The 18,830-nt window shown below is 39.9% G+C and overlaps 1 protein-coding gene across 3 annotated transcripts in view; it reads right to left on the reverse strand.

The window, feature by feature from the left end:
* Positions 1-18,830, reverse strand: part of LOC126284395 (protein angel homolog 2-like) — a 168,095-nt gene that overhangs the window by 94,762 nt on the left and 54,503 nt on the right. For all 3 annotated transcript variants that reach the window (XM_049983292.1, XM_049983294.1, XM_049983293.1), the window contains one exon: positions 14,301-14,461. In XM_049983292.1, coding sequence (XP_049839249.1) covers positions 14,301-14,461 — 161 coding nt within the window. The remainder of the gene's footprint in view (positions 1-14,300; positions 14,462-18,830) is intronic.

Below are 18,830 nucleotides of genomic sequence, written 5' to 3' on the forward strand. Positions count from 1 at the left end.
TAGATACTTCCTACAGGAAAATTAAAGAGACCTTTGGGGAAAAGAGAACGACTTGTATGAATATCAAGGACTCAAATGGAAAACCAGTTCTAAGCAAAGAAGGGAAAGCAGAAAGGTGGAAAGAGTATATACAGGGTCTATACAGGGGCGATGGTCTTGAGGACAATATTACGGAAATGGAAGAGGATGTAGATGAAGATGAAATGGGAGATATGATACTGCATGAAGAATTTGATAGAGCACTGAAAGACCTAAGTCAAAACAAGGCCCCGGGAGTAGACAACATTCCATTAGAACTACTGACAGCCTTGGAAGAGCCAGTCCTGACAAAACTCTACCATCTGGTGAGCAAAATGTATGGGACAGGCAAAATACCCTCAGACTTCAAGAAGAATATAATAATTCCAATCCCAAAGAAAGCAGGTGTTGACAGATGTGAAAATTACCGAACAATCAGTTTAATAAGTCACAGCTGCAAAATACTAACGCGAGTTCTTTACAGACGAATGGAAAAACTAGTAGAAGCCGACCTCGGGGTAGATCAGTTTGGATTCCGTAGAAATGTTGGAACACGTGAGGCAATACTGACCCTACGACTTATCTTAGAAGCTAGAGTAAAGAAGGGCAAACCTACATTTCTAGCATTTGTAGACTTGGAGAAAGCTTTTGACAATGTTGACTGGAATACTCTCTTTCAAATTCTGAAGGAGGCAGGGGTAAAATACAGGGAGCGAAAGGCTATTTTCAATATGTACAGAAACCAGATGGCAGTTATAAGAGTCGAGGGACATGAAAGGGAAGCAGTGGTGGGGAAGGGAGTGAGACAGGGCTGTAGTCTATCCCCAATGTTATTCAATCTGTATATTGAGCAAGCAGTGTAGGAAACAGAAGAAAAATTCAGAGTAGGTATTAAAATCCATGGAGAAGAAATAAAAACTTTGAGGTTCGCCGATGACATCGTAATTCTGTCAGAGACAGCAAAGGACTTGGAAGAGCAGCTGAACGGAATGGATAGTGTCTTGAAAGGAGGATATAAGATGACCATCAACAAAATTAAAACGAGGATAATGGAATGTAGTCGAATTAAGTCGGGCGATGCTGAGGGAATTAGATTAGGAAGTGAGACACTTAAAGTAGTAAAGGAGTTTTGCTATTTGGGGAGCAAAATAACTGATGATGGTCGAAGTAGAGAGGATATAAAATGTAGACTGGCAATGGCAATAAAAGCGTTTCTGAAGAAGAGAAGTTTGTTAACATCGAGTATAGATTTAAGTGTCAGGAAGTCATTTCTGAAAGGATTTGTATGGAGTGTAGCCATGTATCGAAGTGGATCATGGACGATAAATAGTTTGGACAAGAAGAGAATAGAAGCTTTCGAAATGTGGTGCTACAGAAGAATGCTGAAGATTAGATGGGTAGATCACATAACTAAAGAGGAAGTATTGAATAGAATTGGGGAGAAGAGGAGTTTGTGGCACAACTTGACAAGAAGAAGGGATCGGTTGGTAGGACATGTTCTGAGGCATCAAAGGATCACCAATTTAGTATTGGAGGGCAGCGTGGATGGTAAAAATCGTAGAGGGAGACCAAGAGATGAATACACTAAACAGATTCAGAAGGACGTAGGCTGCAGTACATATTGGGAGATGAAGAAGCTTGCACAGGATAGAGTAGCATGGAGAGCTGCATGAAACCAGTCTCAGGACTGAAGACCACAACAACAACAAGTGGCTAGTTGAATATAAAGCCTCTAGATTGGTGTGATTTATCTTGTAACAGAAAGTTAGTGACTTTCTTTAGGTATTCATCTGGATTCTTCACACTTTTCATTATTTAGAGTCAATTGCCTCTTTCCACACCACACAGATATCTCGTCTAAACCATTTTGATGGTTCAAATGGCTCTGAGCACTATGGGACTTAACATCTGCGGTCATGAGTCCCTTAGAACTTAGAACTACTTAAACCTAACTAACCTAAGGACATCACACACATCCATGCCCGAGGCAGGATTCGAACCTGCGACCGTAGTGGTCGCGCGCTTCCAGACTGAAGCATCTAGAACCGCTCGACCACACCTGCTGGCTAAACCATTTTGAAATTGGTTTGATCATCTGATGACTTTACAAGGCAGTAAATGACTGCAATGTCTGTAAACACTCTATGAGGGCTCCTCTGATTGTCTCCTACATCATCTATGTAGATTAGGATGAGCAGAGGGCCTTTAACACTTTCTTTGGAAATGCCAGATATTACTTCTGCTTTACTCGACGACTTTCTGTCAATTACCTTGAACTATGATCTTTCTCATGGGAAACCTTGAACCTAGTCACAGAACTGAGGCAATACACCTTAAGCACGCAATCTGATTACAAGACACTTGTGAGGAATAATGTCAAAAGCCTTCTGAAAATACGGAATCAATTAGACATCCTCTGTTGATAACACTTACTACTTTGTGAGAATAAAGAACTAGTTGTGTTTCACAAGAAGCTATTTTCTGAATACATGCTGAATATCTGTCAACAAATTGTTTTCTTCGAGGTAATTCAAAATGTGCAAACACAATATATGTTCAAAATCCTACTACAAATCAACTTTAGTGATATGGGTCTGTAATTCAGCAGATTACTCCTACTTCCTCTCCTGGATATTAGTGTAATTTGTGCAACTTCCCAATTTTTATGAATGGATCTTTCAGAGTGCAAGCAGTTGTGTATGATAGCTAAGTAGGGAGCTATTGTATCAGCATAATCTGGAAGGACCCTGATGTGTATACAATCTAGACGTAAGGCCTTGCATTAATTAAGCTATTTCAACTCTGAGGATATCTACTTCTAAGTTACACATGTTGGCAGTTGTTCTTGATTTGAGTTCTGGAACATTCATTTCATCTTCTTTAGAGATAAGAGTCTTAAAAAACTGTGTTTAATAACTCTGCTTTAGTGGCACTGTTATCAGTGACACCACTATAGTTATAGCGCTCTGAAAGTATTGACTGCACCTTGCCAATGGTGTACATTACATGCAATCAGAATCTCTTTTGTTTTTTGACAGTTTTGTGACAGATTTCGAGATAGAATTTATTTGTGGTAATTATTTAAAGCATCTCAGATTGAAATGCGCACTAAATTTCAAGCTTCTGTAATACTTTGCCAATTTTGGAGATTTTGCTGCTTCTAAATTTGGCATGCTTTTCTTGTTGCTCCTGCAACAATGTTCTGGCCCATTTTGTATACCATGGGGGATCAGTACCATCTCTTCTTAATTTATGTGGTATGTATCTGTAAAGTGCAGTTTAAACTATTTCTCTGAATTCAAACCACAGCTGGTCTGTGCTTACAGAGCCAGAGCGGAAGAAATGAAAACTGTCTCCTAGACAGGTGCCAAGGAAATTTTTATCTGATTTTTTGAAAAGATTTACTTTGCATTTATTTTCAGTGGGTTTGGATGTCATGGTATACAGTCTTGCTACAGCTACCTTGTGGTCACTAATCAGTATATCTGTCATGATGCCCCCTAGTTTTCAGGATTATTTGTTGCTAAGAGGTCAAGTATCTTTTCGCAACCATTTATACGGAGTGTTCAAAACGCCTCTCCACAGTGCCATATGATTGTCAGTTGTGCGTGCCATATGCCACGGTGAATATAGCAAAAAGAAACTCAGTGAAATAAGAGTTACTAATTTATTGAATATTCATTTTTACTTACACATTTTCACATTGAATGTTGAAAGTGAACCCCCCTCCTGTTGTTCAATACACAGTTCAATTCGTCTAATCATATGGCACGCATGGCTAACAATCATACGGCACTGCGGAGAGACTTTCTGAACACCCCATACTTCAAGTAGGCTCCTGAACTAATGGTTTGAAATAATTTTCTGAGAAAGCATTCAGTACAATTTCAAACATTATATGCCTACAGTTGGAGTGAAACATGTATTTTCCATAACATATTTAGGGTAGATTGAGGTCAGCACCTAGCTAATTATATGAGTACGGTACCTATTGGAAATAAGACTCAGGCTTCCTTTGAACTGCTCAGCAACTGTATCATCTAGGTCAGGGAGTATGTAAAATGAACCAGTTAGTAATAATATCCTGGTTGTCAAGTATAAGCTCTACCCAACTAACTTACAGCAACTATCTCCTTAAATTTCACTACTAGGTAAACTACTTCTGACAGCAAAAAACATTCCTCTACCTACGGTATTTAATCTATCTTTCTGAACACCGTTAGGTCCTTTGAAAAAATTTGTGCTGAACTTATTTCCAGCTTTAGCCAGCTTTTCGTACCTATACCAATTTGAGTTTCAAAGCTTTCTATTAGTGCTTGGAACTCTGGTTCTTTCACAACAAAGCTATGAGAATTTACAACTACAGTACTAATTGTTGCTATGTCTACCTTCCTGTGTTTGCCCTGCACTCTTTTATAATGATGCTCTTTCGGGAGCTTTAGTTTCCCAAGACTCTGTAACCTATAAAAAAAACACCCAGTCCCCTCCACAGACACTGTTACCCATGTAGCTGCTTCCTGTGTGTGGTGGATCCCTGACCTGTTAGGCAGAACATAGATGACATATTTGTAGGTTGTGTAATTACAAATTTTTTAGGGATGAAAATTTATTGCCACCTAATATGGAATGAACATAATTGGAAAAAAATGCATCATCAGCATTTTATGCTCTCCAGGTTTTAGCATCAGTGAGTAAGAGCCAACATCTTGTGTGACATACTATGCTTACATGCTCTAAGTTCTTACGTACAGTATTCTTTTCTGGGGACTGAAGGCACGAAACACAAACTCAGTTTTTAAACTGCAGAAAAGGGTTGCAATAATAATAATAATAGCTAGAAGTAATAGTCCAGCTCATTCAGGGTGTATACGTGGACAAGGAAAAAAAAAAAATCCTGGGTTTTTCCCTGTTAAAAACACACTTTTTCCGTGTTAAGTGATAGTATACTCTTCCTCGACACTGTAAAAGTCATTGATCCTTTGAATGTTGATGGTTTTATATACCGACATAGAATTTCCCGAGAAAACTAAACTCAGGGGGAAAAACATGTACTGAAAGGCCTTTGATGTGCAGCAACAAGTAAACTGCATATTTTCGTATTACGAAGATGTAAATTTGAATTCCACCAAATAATGCATGTCACTTTCCGAAGCATTGAAATTGAGATTGCGATGCACTTTTGTAAGCATCATGGCTCATTCACGTGATCTCGCCAGCTGACGACAGCAATAGGACACATGATATAGTCAGCCAATAGCAAGATCACTCTTACGTAGCGCAAATACACAAATAAGAAAAGTTAATGGCTTAAATTAATATACATAGCATTCACATATAATATTGGTCTCGAAGATTAATAAGTAGGAAGAGAAGATAAGCTTCCACACATAATGTTGATCTTTTTGCGCGTGTTGCACTTTAAGATACACACACAAATGTGCCAGTAAAATTTTTAATAACGACGAAAATGTCTCATCTTCTGGGCTCTAAATACTTCTAAATGGTCGTCCTCAAAGAGTTGATTTTTAAATGAGAGTCAAACGCTTTGTGATTTAAGAAATTCATCGTGCATTCTCGCATATAATTCATCTTGCATAAAAGGAAATCTGCTTTGAATGCAACGCTTTTCCAACCACCATTTGCAATATTTTCCCGATACCTGTTAGAAATAGGTCCGTTTCGGCAGTTGCAAGAAAGTGCCAGATAACTGGCATCACCATGCTTGCGCAGCTACGATGATGAAGGAAGCCCATATGTTCGTATTTGTAAAACATTAAAAGATCTTACATTATGTCATAAAAGAAACAAAGACATCAAAGGATACTTCAAGAGCGTCGGGATTTCGCGAACCATACTAAAGTGCATACTTCGGCTTAAAATGGACATCCCTATGTAAATTTTCTTGGAGTACCAGTACTCATGTTTGGTTCTTTATTATAGCATAATGCCATACGTGCACTTGAAATGCAGCGAACAGTTGAAACTAGCCAATAGTGTGAAATTAAACACTTCGTTTCCAATAATTTGACTGCCTCAGTAGAAAGCATTAATATAAGCCAAATCTCTTTAGCCAACCAGCAAAAATAACTTCATTGTTCTGTAAGGCGATTAATGCTTGACTGTCAAAGGTGGAAATAAAATCTGAAACTATTAACATATTTTATCCTGCCGTAATTATGCAAATGTATTTTAATTCATTTGATAGCTCCGAGCCATAAAAATCCGTTTTCTTATCATTTAACATGAGAACAATAAACAAAGAGGAAACAACAAAATCACTGAATGTAAACACAGGTAACGTGGAGACGACCCACCTCCCCATCACAACTCAGACTGCTCTGTGCATCAACCCCTGATCTACGATATTTCCGAACCGGGGCAATATTAAGTAGTGGCACTCAGCCACACTTCCACAACAAGAAGTGGGAGAAGGTACTACTCATATGCGAGACTCAACTGCGCATGCGCAAGAGCCCGCCCGCAATTGCTCAAATGAATCTAATTTAAACAGTTGTCACATCACGCTCATCGGAGGCAATTTGTTGTTATAAAGCATTGCATAGTGTTCCTAAAGCCTTTGACACACTTTACTGTTAGCAGACGCTTGTATAAGCACTGTTTTGTTGTTGTATATGGTGCATTTCCTTTGCAACTTAAGTTTTATTTTTATTTTCATTTTCTTTTCCGTTCATGTTTTGTTGCTGCAGTATCATTCTGCAGTAGTGGGATACAATAATATCCTTTGTTAGAGTGTTGGTTCTTACCAGTCAAAATCACAAAAATTTAACTGAAAACTAAAACAATGAAAAATTCCAGGAATTCTAAACAATTCTCGGGTTTTTCCCAGTTTTCTCCCAGATGGAAAAATTCCCTGGTTTTTCCCGGATCGCCCGGGTCGTATACACCCTGTCATTGTAATGAGCTATTTAAAAAATTGGTCATCCTTACTGCACCAAGTGAGTACATTTACCAATCTGTGGTGCATATTGGAAAACCATTACCAAGTTGTATTGTGCACAGGGATAATGTCACTGGACACAGCATGGCAAGAAAATGGTTCTCTAATTTTAAAAAAACTTGTCTGGCCATATGTTGCATCTCTAGTTTCTTGGTATTAAGTGGCTAATGAAAACACCAACCACTCCCATCCTGTATCATTACTGGTGACAAGACATGGTGTCGTTATGCTAATATAAGGAAGAGAAAGGGATGGTTGAGATCAAACAAAGCATCAACTCCCGTTACATAAACCTGTGTGCATCCACAAAAGAAAATGCTATGCATCTGATGGAACAGCAACAGTGTGGTGTGCTACAAATTGCTTTCCCAAGGTGTAACCATCGCTGCTGACATGTACTGTCAACAACAGAGCAACTGTTATGTCTTCCAAGATGCTGTCCACGAACAACGAACAGGAAAACTGCGTGAAGTGATGCTACTCCATGATAACAAATGCTACACTGAAAAAAAAATACTGGACAGGAGTTGGGCTGGGAAGTCATTCTGCACCCACCATATTCATCTGCGCCCACAGATTTTTGCCTTTTCTGCTCTATATTGAGAATAGCCTTCAAGGAACTTCCTTTTCAGATGAAAATGCACTCCAAACATGGCTTGACAAGTTTCTCATCTCAAACCCGCGATTTCTAGTGCTGAGTAATCAAAAAGTTACCCCAACATTGGCAAACTGTTGTACATAGTGAAGGAGAATTATTATTTGTGACTTAAGTTCCTGTTAGGTGTATCTGTTGTATTTATTTTTAAACTTATGGAAAACTGCTACGAACTTACGCACCAACTGAATGCAGCTAAAACGGTCTACAGAAGTCATGTATGTTAAAGAATTAAAGATCACTAAGAGGGCTAATAGCAGTGGGTAGTGATCAAAGGGCGCATCTTATAACACCCTTTCACATTTCAATTTGTGATCACAGTTTACCGCTTGCACAAGGATATCACAAGTCAAGATGAAAATGCATGATAGTGATGTCTTGTACTTCTCCTGAGTTCAACATCTTACTCATCATGAATCGATGCTTACTCAGTTTCTTCAGGGGGACTGGGGGGTATACAGTGTGTGGTAGATAAGTAATGAGACTGGCCGCCGCACGGCGCCCCAGTCGCTCGCAGGGCGGTCTCCACCTGTACGTCACGTGGTAAGGGATCTGAGCTAACAATACAACCGGTTCGCAGTCACGTCGGAGCTCTGTGCAGTGAGGGTTGAGCTTCGCGTATTACGTTGTTTGTGTGCCCGTGACACTTGTGAAAACGCTGAAGATGGATCGCTCGATAGAACAGCGGTATGCAATCAAATTTTGCCTTCGCTTGGGCAAAACTGCTTCGGAAACTTTTGCTATGATTACAGAGGCCTACAAAGAAGACTCCCTATCAAGAGCTCAAGTGTTCCGGTGGTTTAATGAATTTAAAAACAGGGGGGGGGGAATACGTTGAAGACATGGAACGATCTGGACGCCCTTCAACGAGTCGTGTAGATGAAACGGTGGCCAAAGTGAAAGAACTCCTGGACTTCGACCATCGTTTAAGTCTCAAAATGATCGCCGATGAGGTCTCCATGAATAAATTTACGGTTCACCAAATTGTTACGCAAGATTTGATGATGAGGAAAGTTTGCGCAAAATTGGTTCCCCGAGTGCTCACCGCCGAACAAAAGCAACAACGAGTGGACGTTTGCCGTGAGATGTTGAATGATTTGGAAAATAATCCACACTTTTTAGACAACGTAGTAACAGGCGACTAATCGTGGTCATTCCAGTACGACCCGGAGACCAAAGCCCAGAGCTCGGAGTGGCACACACCGGCATCCCCGCGGCCGAAGAAAGCAAGAATGTCAAAGTCCCGCATCAAGACAATGCTGATTGTGTTTTTCGACAAGCGAGGGTTAATTCACAAAGAGTTTGTCCCTCAGGGGAAGACTGTCAATGCCGAATTCTACAAAGAAGTCTTACAGCGATTGCACAGAGCCGTCAAACGGAAGCGACAGGACCTTGCTCAACGCTGGCGTCTCCACCACGACAACGCTCCGGCGCACACAGCATTCCTCGTGACCTCCTACTTGACCCGAATTGTTGTTGAAGTTCTGCCACAGCCACCATACAGCCCTGACTTGAGTCCTCCTGATTTCTTCCTATTTCCGAAGGTCAAAAGATGCCTGAAGGGTCATCGTTTCGACGATATTCCGAACATCCAACGTGCTGTCACGAAGGCACTAACTGGGATAACTCAAATGGACTAACTGGGGCCTATGAAGCTTGGAAAACGCGCTGGCAACGTTGTGTCGATGCCAAAGGCGAGTACTTTGAAGAATATTAACGTTTTGTACAAATTGGATCAATAAATTTGTTTTTCTAGACTGAGTCTCATTACTTATCTACCACACCCTGTAGACGAGTATGTGAGGGCATCTGCTTTCTGAACGGACTGGAGTTGGTGCAAAGAACAGAATAACATCTTCACAGTCCAGGGCCTCCAAAGGATGTCCTTAATGTGTCCAGCAATGAAGAAAGGTATTGGGTTTTATATTATTAGTTATCTTAAACACATTATGTATAAATCAAGGAACAATGTACAATAGGGACCAGCCGATTGGAGCATTGCAGCTCTTAAGTTACTAGCCTCATATTCGGTGGGATGAAGTTGTTCTGTCTGGCCATCCTGATCTAGATTTTTTGTGGTCTTCCTAAATCACTAAGGCAACTACTGGGATGGTTCCTTAATCAAGGCTATGGCTGACCAAAACCCCTATCCTCAAAAAGCATGTTATGTATTCTGTGTGTTGTATATTTTGAACTATTCATTTGTGTTGTATTACCTTGACAGTTCCTGTATCATTGAGAGGTGATCCTTGGATCAATAAAGATGATGATAAAACCTAGTCCACAAACAGAACTACCACTTCATACCTACATTTGCCCATATTTCCCAGCTATCTCCATAAGAGCATACTTTTGTACCCAGCATCATACCACACTGGAAGAACTTATACACATCCTTTGCCAGGGCTTTGACTACCAATCATTGCACTCATAAATTAGGAACATCCCATCCACAATCCTTTACACATCTTCCAAAGTAGTATTTTGCTGGCCACTTAGATACCCTGGAGCAACTTTATGCTAAGACTACCCACAACCCCATGCCATATGATCATACCCCTGCGAAGACCCAAGTGCAACACCAACAGCACACAACTACTCGGTACACACTATTCGAGTCCTGATTCTACTGAAGGTTGGAACATCTGCAAAACCAGTGATGCCACCTCTGCAGCAACCTAAGAAACCAGTCACATCACATCTGGAGTAACTTCTCAGTAGCCAACTCCTACAAGCCAATGACAGAAGATATTCAGAGAAAAGGACACATGATGCAATAAGCCAGCTTTGCATGTGTTACTGTTTAAGATACATCAAACACAAATGAATAAATAAAATTTTAAATAATGGCGTAAATGGGTGGTCTTCTAGGCTGAAATTTTTCTAAGTGGCTGGTCCTCAAAGTGTTAAGTTCTGAATGAGAGTCAAAATCTATGTGATTTAAGAAAGTCATTGCACATTCTCAAATTTAACATAATTCATCTTGCATAAAAGGAATTTACTTTGAAAGTAATGCTTCTCAAACTACCATTCGCAACACTTTCCTGCGACCCATCAGAAATAAAAACTGTTGTAACATCAAGTTCACAGAAAACAATTTGTTGTTGCAAGGTATTGTACAGTCTTTATCCTAAAGCCTTTGACACATTTTGCTGTGGGTAGACACTTGTGGGTCCATTGTGTTTTGTTGTTGTAAATGAAGGATTTTCTTTGGGACTAAAGTTTCATTTTGGTGTTATTCTCTCGTTATGCTTCATCGTTGCAGTATTATTCTGCAGTAGTGGGCTAAAGAAAAATTCTTTGTCAGAGTATCAGATCTTACATGTCAAAACAACGAAAAATTCCCAGAATTCTAAAAAATTTCCGGATTTTTCTCAGATGAAAAAATTCCTGAATTTTTCCCCAATTTCCTAACCATCCTCGGTGTATATACATTGTATATCTATGCTGGGTGTATCACAATGAAGTGTGTGGCAGAGGGTACTTTTTTTATTGCACACACATTTTACAGAGGGGCAGTCAAAGTTTTAATCATCGCCTTGAAAAAAAAAAAAGTAATAAAAAAATAAAGTTACGTAACTAATTTCTTACTTTATAACAACCAAAAACAACGAATTTTTGACAAAACTATTTAATTGTATAGATAAAAAATCTACTCACCAAGTGGTGGCAGAACACACATAAGAAAACGTTGTAATTAGGCAAGCTTTTGGAGTCAGTGGCTCCTCCTTCAGGCAGAAGGGTTGAAGGGGAAGGAAGAGGGGTGAAGTAAAAGGACTAGAGAGATCTAGGAAAAGGGAGAGATTTAGTGAAAGTCACTCAGAACCACGGGTCAGGGGAGACTTACAGCATGGGATGAGAACTGACCCACGGTTCTGGGTGATTTCCCGAAATCTACCACTTTTCCTAGACTTCTTCAGTCTTTTTCCTTCTCCCCTCTTCCTTCTCCTTCAACCCTTCTGCCTGAAGGAGGAGGTGCCAGACTCCGAAAGCTTGATTTTTTTGTATTTTATAACATACATCCCCATTAGCTTTCCACAATGGCACAACTGGTTACAGCACTGTGGAACGCTCATGTGACTGAGTTGTAAAAATATTATGAAAATATTATGAAAAACAGCAGAGATGTTGAGTTGTAGATAGGCACAACAAAAAGACTGTCAAACAAAGTTCCAGATAAACAGGCCTTTATTATAATACACAAAACACACACACAACCACAGTCTCTGGCTGCCAAGGCCAGACTGCAAGCAAAAGCACATGATGGGATAAGCAAAGTGCGTGGGAGGGTAAGGAGGAGGCTGGGGTAGGGAGGGGGATGAATAATATGGCAGGGTTGGCGGGCGGTAAACTGCTGTTTGTGGGAGCATACAGGGATAAGTTGAGGAGTGTATAGGGCAGCTAGGTGGAGTCGGGAGGTTAGACGAAGAGTAGGAAGGGGGTGGGGGCAATGGAAAACAAAAGAAATAGAGAGATTATGGGCGTGTTGGTGGGTCAGAGGTCTGTGTAGTGCTGGAATGGGAACAGAGAAGGGGATAGGTGGGTAAACAATGACATGAAAGATGAGGTTAAGATGAGGTTAGATTGAGGTTAGGAGGGTTATGCGCACATAGAATATATTGTAGGGAGAGTTCCTACCTGTGGAATTCAGAAAACCTGGTGTTGTTGAGAAGGATCCGGATGGCACAGGCTGTGAAGCAGTCACTGAAATGAATAATGTCGTGTAGGGCAGCAGGCTCAGCAACTGGGTGGACCAGCTGTTTCTTGGGCACAGCTTGTCAGTGGCCATTCATGCAGAGAGAGAGCGTGTTAGTTGTCATACCCACGTAGAATACAGCACAGTGGTTGCAGCTTAGGTTGTAGATCATATGATAGGCTAAGTGATGCTTCTTATCAGCCTGGAGTAGGTGGTGGTGAGAGGATGCATGGGACAGGTCTCGCATCTAGATCTATTACAGGGATATGAGCCATGAAGCAAGGGGTTGGGAGGAAGTGTAATGTAGGGATGGAGAAGGATATTGTATAGGTTCATTCGGTTGTGGAATACCACTGTGGGAGGGGGACGAAGGATAGTGAGTATGACATTCCTTATTTCGGGGCATGAGAGGTAGTCAAAACCCTGGTGGACGGATTGATTGTGGTGGTACTGTGTCAAGGGGGGAATGCTTCTTTGTAGCTGGACAGTGGTTGACTGGAGAGATAAGACATGGGAGATCTGTTTTTGTACAAAGTTTGGAAGGTAATTACAATCTGTGAAGGCCTCGGTGAGAGCCCTGGTGTATTTTGAGAGGGACTGCTCGTCACTAAAGATGTGGCACTCATGGGTGGCTAGGCTGTATGCGAGGGACTTCTTAGTACAGAGCTTTCTGTCTGCATGAATGGCCATCGACAAACAGTGGCCATGAAACAGCTGAACGACCCACCTGTTGATGCTGCCCAACACAACATTCTTCATTTCAATGACTCCTTCACCGCCTGTGCCATCTGGATTCTTCCCATCAACACAAGCTTTTCTGAAATGTGCAGGTGGGAACTCTCTCTGCCCCTTCTCCTGCCCCTCCCCCACCTCTCTGCCTAACCTCCCAACTGCACCTACTTGCCTTATCCTTTCCATACCTCGTTCCTGGACGTTCCCACAAGCAGCACTTTACCGTCCCACACCTTTACCCTACTATCCATCCCCCTCCCCACCCCAGCTTTCTCCTTACCCTCACCACCCACTTTGCTTTCCCCATCAAACACTGGTGCTCGCAGTCTGGCCTTGGTAGCCAGAGACTGTGGTCCCGTGTGGTGAAAGCTTTGTTTGACAGTTGTTTTGTCACGTCTATCGGTGATTTGGTATCTCTGCCATATGATGAGTAGCAACTATCCTTCTCATAATATTGTTGTTATTCCACCCTGGATTTTCCATTGTTTGACTGTGTTGTAAAAATTTTAGAAGTGTAACATATCACTTAATCTCAAAGAGAAATTTCTTTCTTGTTTGCAAGTTCATGTCTGCAGTCCTAGTAGACAGAGATGGGTTGCACATTATGTTTTGGCTCCTGTAATAGCATGCTGCAGAACTGTAGTGTGGGGATTTCTTTGTGTACAAACATCGGAAACATGTATCTCCAGACAAACAAAAAACAATGACATAACTCGATTTTTTGGAGGCGATAATTAAAGATGTCTGACTACACCCTGTATTAATATTTCTTCCAGTTCTATTTACTGAAGGAGTATGGGACGAATGACAACTTTAACACCTCTGTGCTTGTTTTAAGTTGCCTTACCTTATCTGTCATGATTTGTTAGTGTACTCAGAAATTGAGCTTTCATATAAAAGCTGTATCTATCTTTGAGTGTTTATATCTGTAGCACATCTGAGTTGTATGATGCCTTCATCCTCCAAAAATTAAGTTTTCATTTAAGCACACACACGCGCACGCGCACACACACACACACACACACACACACACACACACACACACACACACACACACACACTAATATTTGGCTGACAAGAGGTTTGCAAGGAATTCATGGAATTGCAACTTCAATTGTACCCCTGTGTGAAGAGTGCCTCAAAAATGACAAACAAAGTGACAATACTTGCAATATAAAGAAGATTATAGTTAGTTTTTGAATGTGAAAGGCTTCATACAACATAAATTTTAAAATTTTTACATCAGGCTCTGCAGAAGTAATCTCTTCCAAGATGCGCTTCCAACGTTTCTCCCAAACCAGATCCTCCTCTTTACATTCGGCGTATAAGTATCTGTGGCTCTCCAGGAGATCTTGAGCCAGCACATTATATGACACCAATCTCAAGGGTAGCTTCCGTTCATCTGTTGAATATTAAAATCAGTTTATGAGAATTTCAGAAGTGGCTGAGAACACAATACCGCCACTATCACAATTATTAAATGCAATAACAGGTTTGAATAGATAATTTTCATAAAAATTACAGTAAGCTAATAATTTGTCCTTGCAAAAATAAAAACAAATTTATTGACATAATCTCTGATGAGATGAATGTCTTTAGCCCACAGATATTTCATTTTTCTTTCTTTTCTTAATAAATAGAAGAATCATAATTACAGACTCCATATGGTATTCATAGTAAATTTTAATGGCCCCAATCACAATATAATATAATAAAACATAGATAACAGGTTTCTGTTGGTTAGCAACCATCCTCAGATCAACACACATGAACAAAAAAAAATGCATTTTACTTAATGTGGAAGGCTATTAACAATGTTTAAAAATTACACATTTTAAGAAGGTATTAAAAAGTAACGGACAACTGACCCATCTTACACTGCAATTGAATCTAAATACTGTGTTAACCACCAAAGCATTATTATTATGCATAACTTATCAATATCTAAAGCAAGGCTTCACAGTCACCATAATACAACCCCCACCCCCCAACGTTGCAGGGTAGGAAGTGGGGAGACATGTAAAGACTTTAGAGGGGATGATGCTGATACCATGTATTTCTTTCATTTTCAAACAAGAAACAGATAACAGACTTTAAAAAATGTAATTCTGGCAACAAAATTTGACTATTAAGTTGATACGTGTATCTTATTTTATTTAATCTTACACTAAATGTGTAGCGATTTTTAATTAACTCTCTTTTACAAGAGCATCTATTTGACGGAAACATTCAAGTGCATTGTAGATGTAGCTTGCAGTTTAAGTTACAGTCTTACAATTTCTCATATTCCTTTTACAGTTCTACATTGTTGGAAAAACATGTTAACTGATTTATGTACAACCAAACAGTGATACAATGCCTGCAGCCGTCTTGGGTAAATGACGAAACCAAACCTGAGGGAAATCCTTGGACACATCTGCAATGTTTCCCTTTAAATTTGTCTTTATGTTCCTTTTTGCACTCTATAGGTAAATTAGAGGGCCCCAGGGAACCACAGAAAGGACGTCTGTCTAAAAGGGGCAAATAAAACACAGTTAGTTGTAGAAACGATCGGCATTGTAATTGTAAATTGTCATACCTGTGTTGGGAAAGAACCAGAGCTCCAAGCCCTAATAGAAAGCACTGAAGCTCAAATAGTTATAGGTACAGAAAGCTGGCTAAAGCTGTAAATAAGTCCAGCAGAAATTTTTTCAAACTATCTAACAGTGTTCCGAAAGGATACATTAAATACAATTGGTGGTGGAGTACATTTATTGTTGTCAGAAATACTTTGCCTTGTAGTGAAACTGAAATAGATAGTTCTTGCAAAATAGTATGGGTAGAGGTTATACTTGACAATCGGACTAAACTATTAATTGGGTCGTTTTACTGACCCCCGGCTCAGAATATACAGTTACTGAACAGTTCGAAGAAAACTTGAGTCTCTTTTCAAATAGGTACTCCACTCATACAGTTAAAGTTGATGGCAACTTCAATCTACTCTATGCTTCTAAGCCAGTGGCAGACACAAAACGTCATCTGAAATTGTACTGAATGCTTTCTCAGAAAATTATTTTGAACAATTAGTTAATGAGCCCACTCGAAGCGTAAATTGTTGTGAAAGCATACATGACCTCTTAGAAACAAATAATCCTGTACAAATAGTGAGTATCATGATGAATACAGAGATTAACGAGCACACGGTAGTAGCTGCTAGGCTGAATACCATAACTCCCACAACCATAAAAAAGAAACGTAAAGTATATCTGTTTAACAAAGCTGATAAAAATGCTCTTAACACAGTTTTAAGAGACAGTCTGCTATCCTGATTTGATCATGGAAGCGTAGAAAAGTTGTGGAATGATTTCAAAGAGATAGTATCGACAGCAATTGAGAAATACATACCAGATAAATTAATACCTGATGGTACTGGTCCCCCATGGTACACAAAATGGGTCAGATCACTGTTGCAGAAGCAGCGAAAAAGCATGCCAAATTTACAAGAATGCAAAATCCCCAAGACTGGCAAAGTTTTGCAGAAGTTCGAAATATAGCGCGTACTTTCAATAACTTCCACAATGAAACACTGTCTCGAAATCTGGCAGAAAACCCAAAGAGATTCTGGTCATACATAAAGCACACCAGTTGCGAGATGAAGTAAATATTCCTGAACTCCAATCAAGAACAACTGCCAAGATGAGAAACATAGAAATAGATATACTCGGTGTTGCAAAGCAGCTTAAATCACTTAAAAGCAAGGCTTCTGGTCCAGATTGTACAACAGTCAGGTTTCTCTCAGAGTATGCTGATACAACAGCTCCATATTTAGCAATTATATACTACTGCTCACTCACAGAAAGATCCATACCTAAAGATTGGAAGAAAACTACTCAAGTCACACCAATAGCCAAAAAGGGAAATAGGAGTAAGCTGCTGAATTATAGGCCCATACAGTGTATGCAAACATCATGAAGTACCGCTAAGGAAACTATTTATTGACGCGTAGTCAGCACGGATTCAGAAAATATCGTTCTTGCGAAACACAACCAGCCCTTTATACTCAATGAAATAATGAGTACTATCGACAGGGGATGTCAAATTGATCCGATATTTTTAGATTTCCAGAAGGCTTTCAACACCGTTCCTCACAAGCATCTTCTAACCAAACTGCATGCCTATAGAATATCATCTCAGTTGTGTGACTGGATTCGTGTTTTCCTGTCAGAAAGGTCACAGTTCATAGTAATAGATGGAAAGTCATCGAGTAAAACAGAAATAATATCCAGCGTTCCCCAAGGAAGTGTTACAGGCTCTCTATTGTTCCTGATCAATATTAACAACATAGGAGACAATCTGAGTAGCCATCTTAGATTATTTGGAGATGATGCTGTCATTTACTGTGTTGTAAAGTCATCAGATCACCAAAACGAATTGCAAAATGATTTAGATAAGATATCTGCATGGTGCAAAAAGTGTGAAGTTATTCACATGAGTACTAATAGAAATCCATTAAATTTCGATTAAGCGATAAGTCACACAAATCTGAAGGCTGTAAATTCAACTAAATACTCAGGGATTACAATTACAAATACCCTAAATTGGAACAATCACATTGATAATTTTGTGGGTAGAGCCAACCAAAGACTGTGATTCACTGGCAGAAAACATGGGTGCAACAGGTCTACTAAGGAGACTGCTTACACCACCACCTTTTCTGGAATATTGCTGTGCGGTGTGGGATCTGCTTCAGGTGGGACTGACGGATGACACTGAAAAAGTACAAAGAAGGGCAGCTCATTTTGTATTATCGTAAAATAGGGAAGATAGTGCCACAGACATGATATGTGAATTGGACTGGTAAAATAAAGGGGGGGGGGGGGGGGGGGGGGCGCATTTTCCGTTGCGACAGGATCTTCTCAGGAAATTTCATTCACCAGTTTTCTCCTCCGATTGCGAAGACATTCTGTTGGCACTCACCTACATAGGGAGAAATTATCATTGTGATAAAATAAGAGAAATCAGGGCTCACATAGAAAAATTTAAATGCTGGTTTTGCTCGCATGCCGTTCGAGTGAGACCCGGTAGAGAGACAGCTTGAAGGTGGTTCATTGAACCCTCTGCCAAGCACTTTATTGTGAATAACAGAGTAATCACATAAATGTAGATGAGACTTCAGTCTGGAGATCAATGTGAATGTCATCAACATTCACTGAATTTAGAGCTGAAAAACATGCTCTGGTGCTGTCACATACTTAAATCAAAACTGGAATTCTTGCTTAAAATTATGCAGAATACGTGGATAACATCTGAAGTCTATGTTAAAACCAGAGTCCTTCAATGAAGATTATTTTGGAAACTGAACTGCATTTCCTTTGGCCAATCGATTCTCCCAAAGAACGAATTTCACTTTTAATGCTTGTATATGTTCAATGAAATGTGTTTTCAGCAGGTCCTTACCCTTAAGTGGAGTGTTGAAATAATTCACATGGCTGGCTGTATTGACAAGGAGTGCAAGGTCACTTTTCCTTGAAGTGCTGTTTCATTTCAGGAAAACACACCTTACTCATTTCCGTAAACATATTTCTCTCACCAAATTAAAAGAAAAATCAATTTAACAATTTACTATATCCCATACCATAGAGATAACCAACATGGAGAGTCAGGTACCAATTAACACATTTATTCAGCCTGACAACTGACACAGTCTCATGAACATACAGTAACTTTATAATAACAGAAACTTGGCTGAAGGCCAATGGAGAGTTGCGGAAATGAATTACACAACATAAGGT

The sequence above is a fragment of the Schistocerca gregaria genome, chromosome 8, assembly GCF_023897955.1.
Source record: "Schistocerca gregaria isolate iqSchGreg1 chromosome 8, iqSchGreg1.2, whole genome shotgun sequence".
In the NCBI taxonomy this organism is placed as follows: Eukaryota; Metazoa; Arthropoda; class Insecta; order Orthoptera; family Acrididae; genus Schistocerca; species Schistocerca gregaria.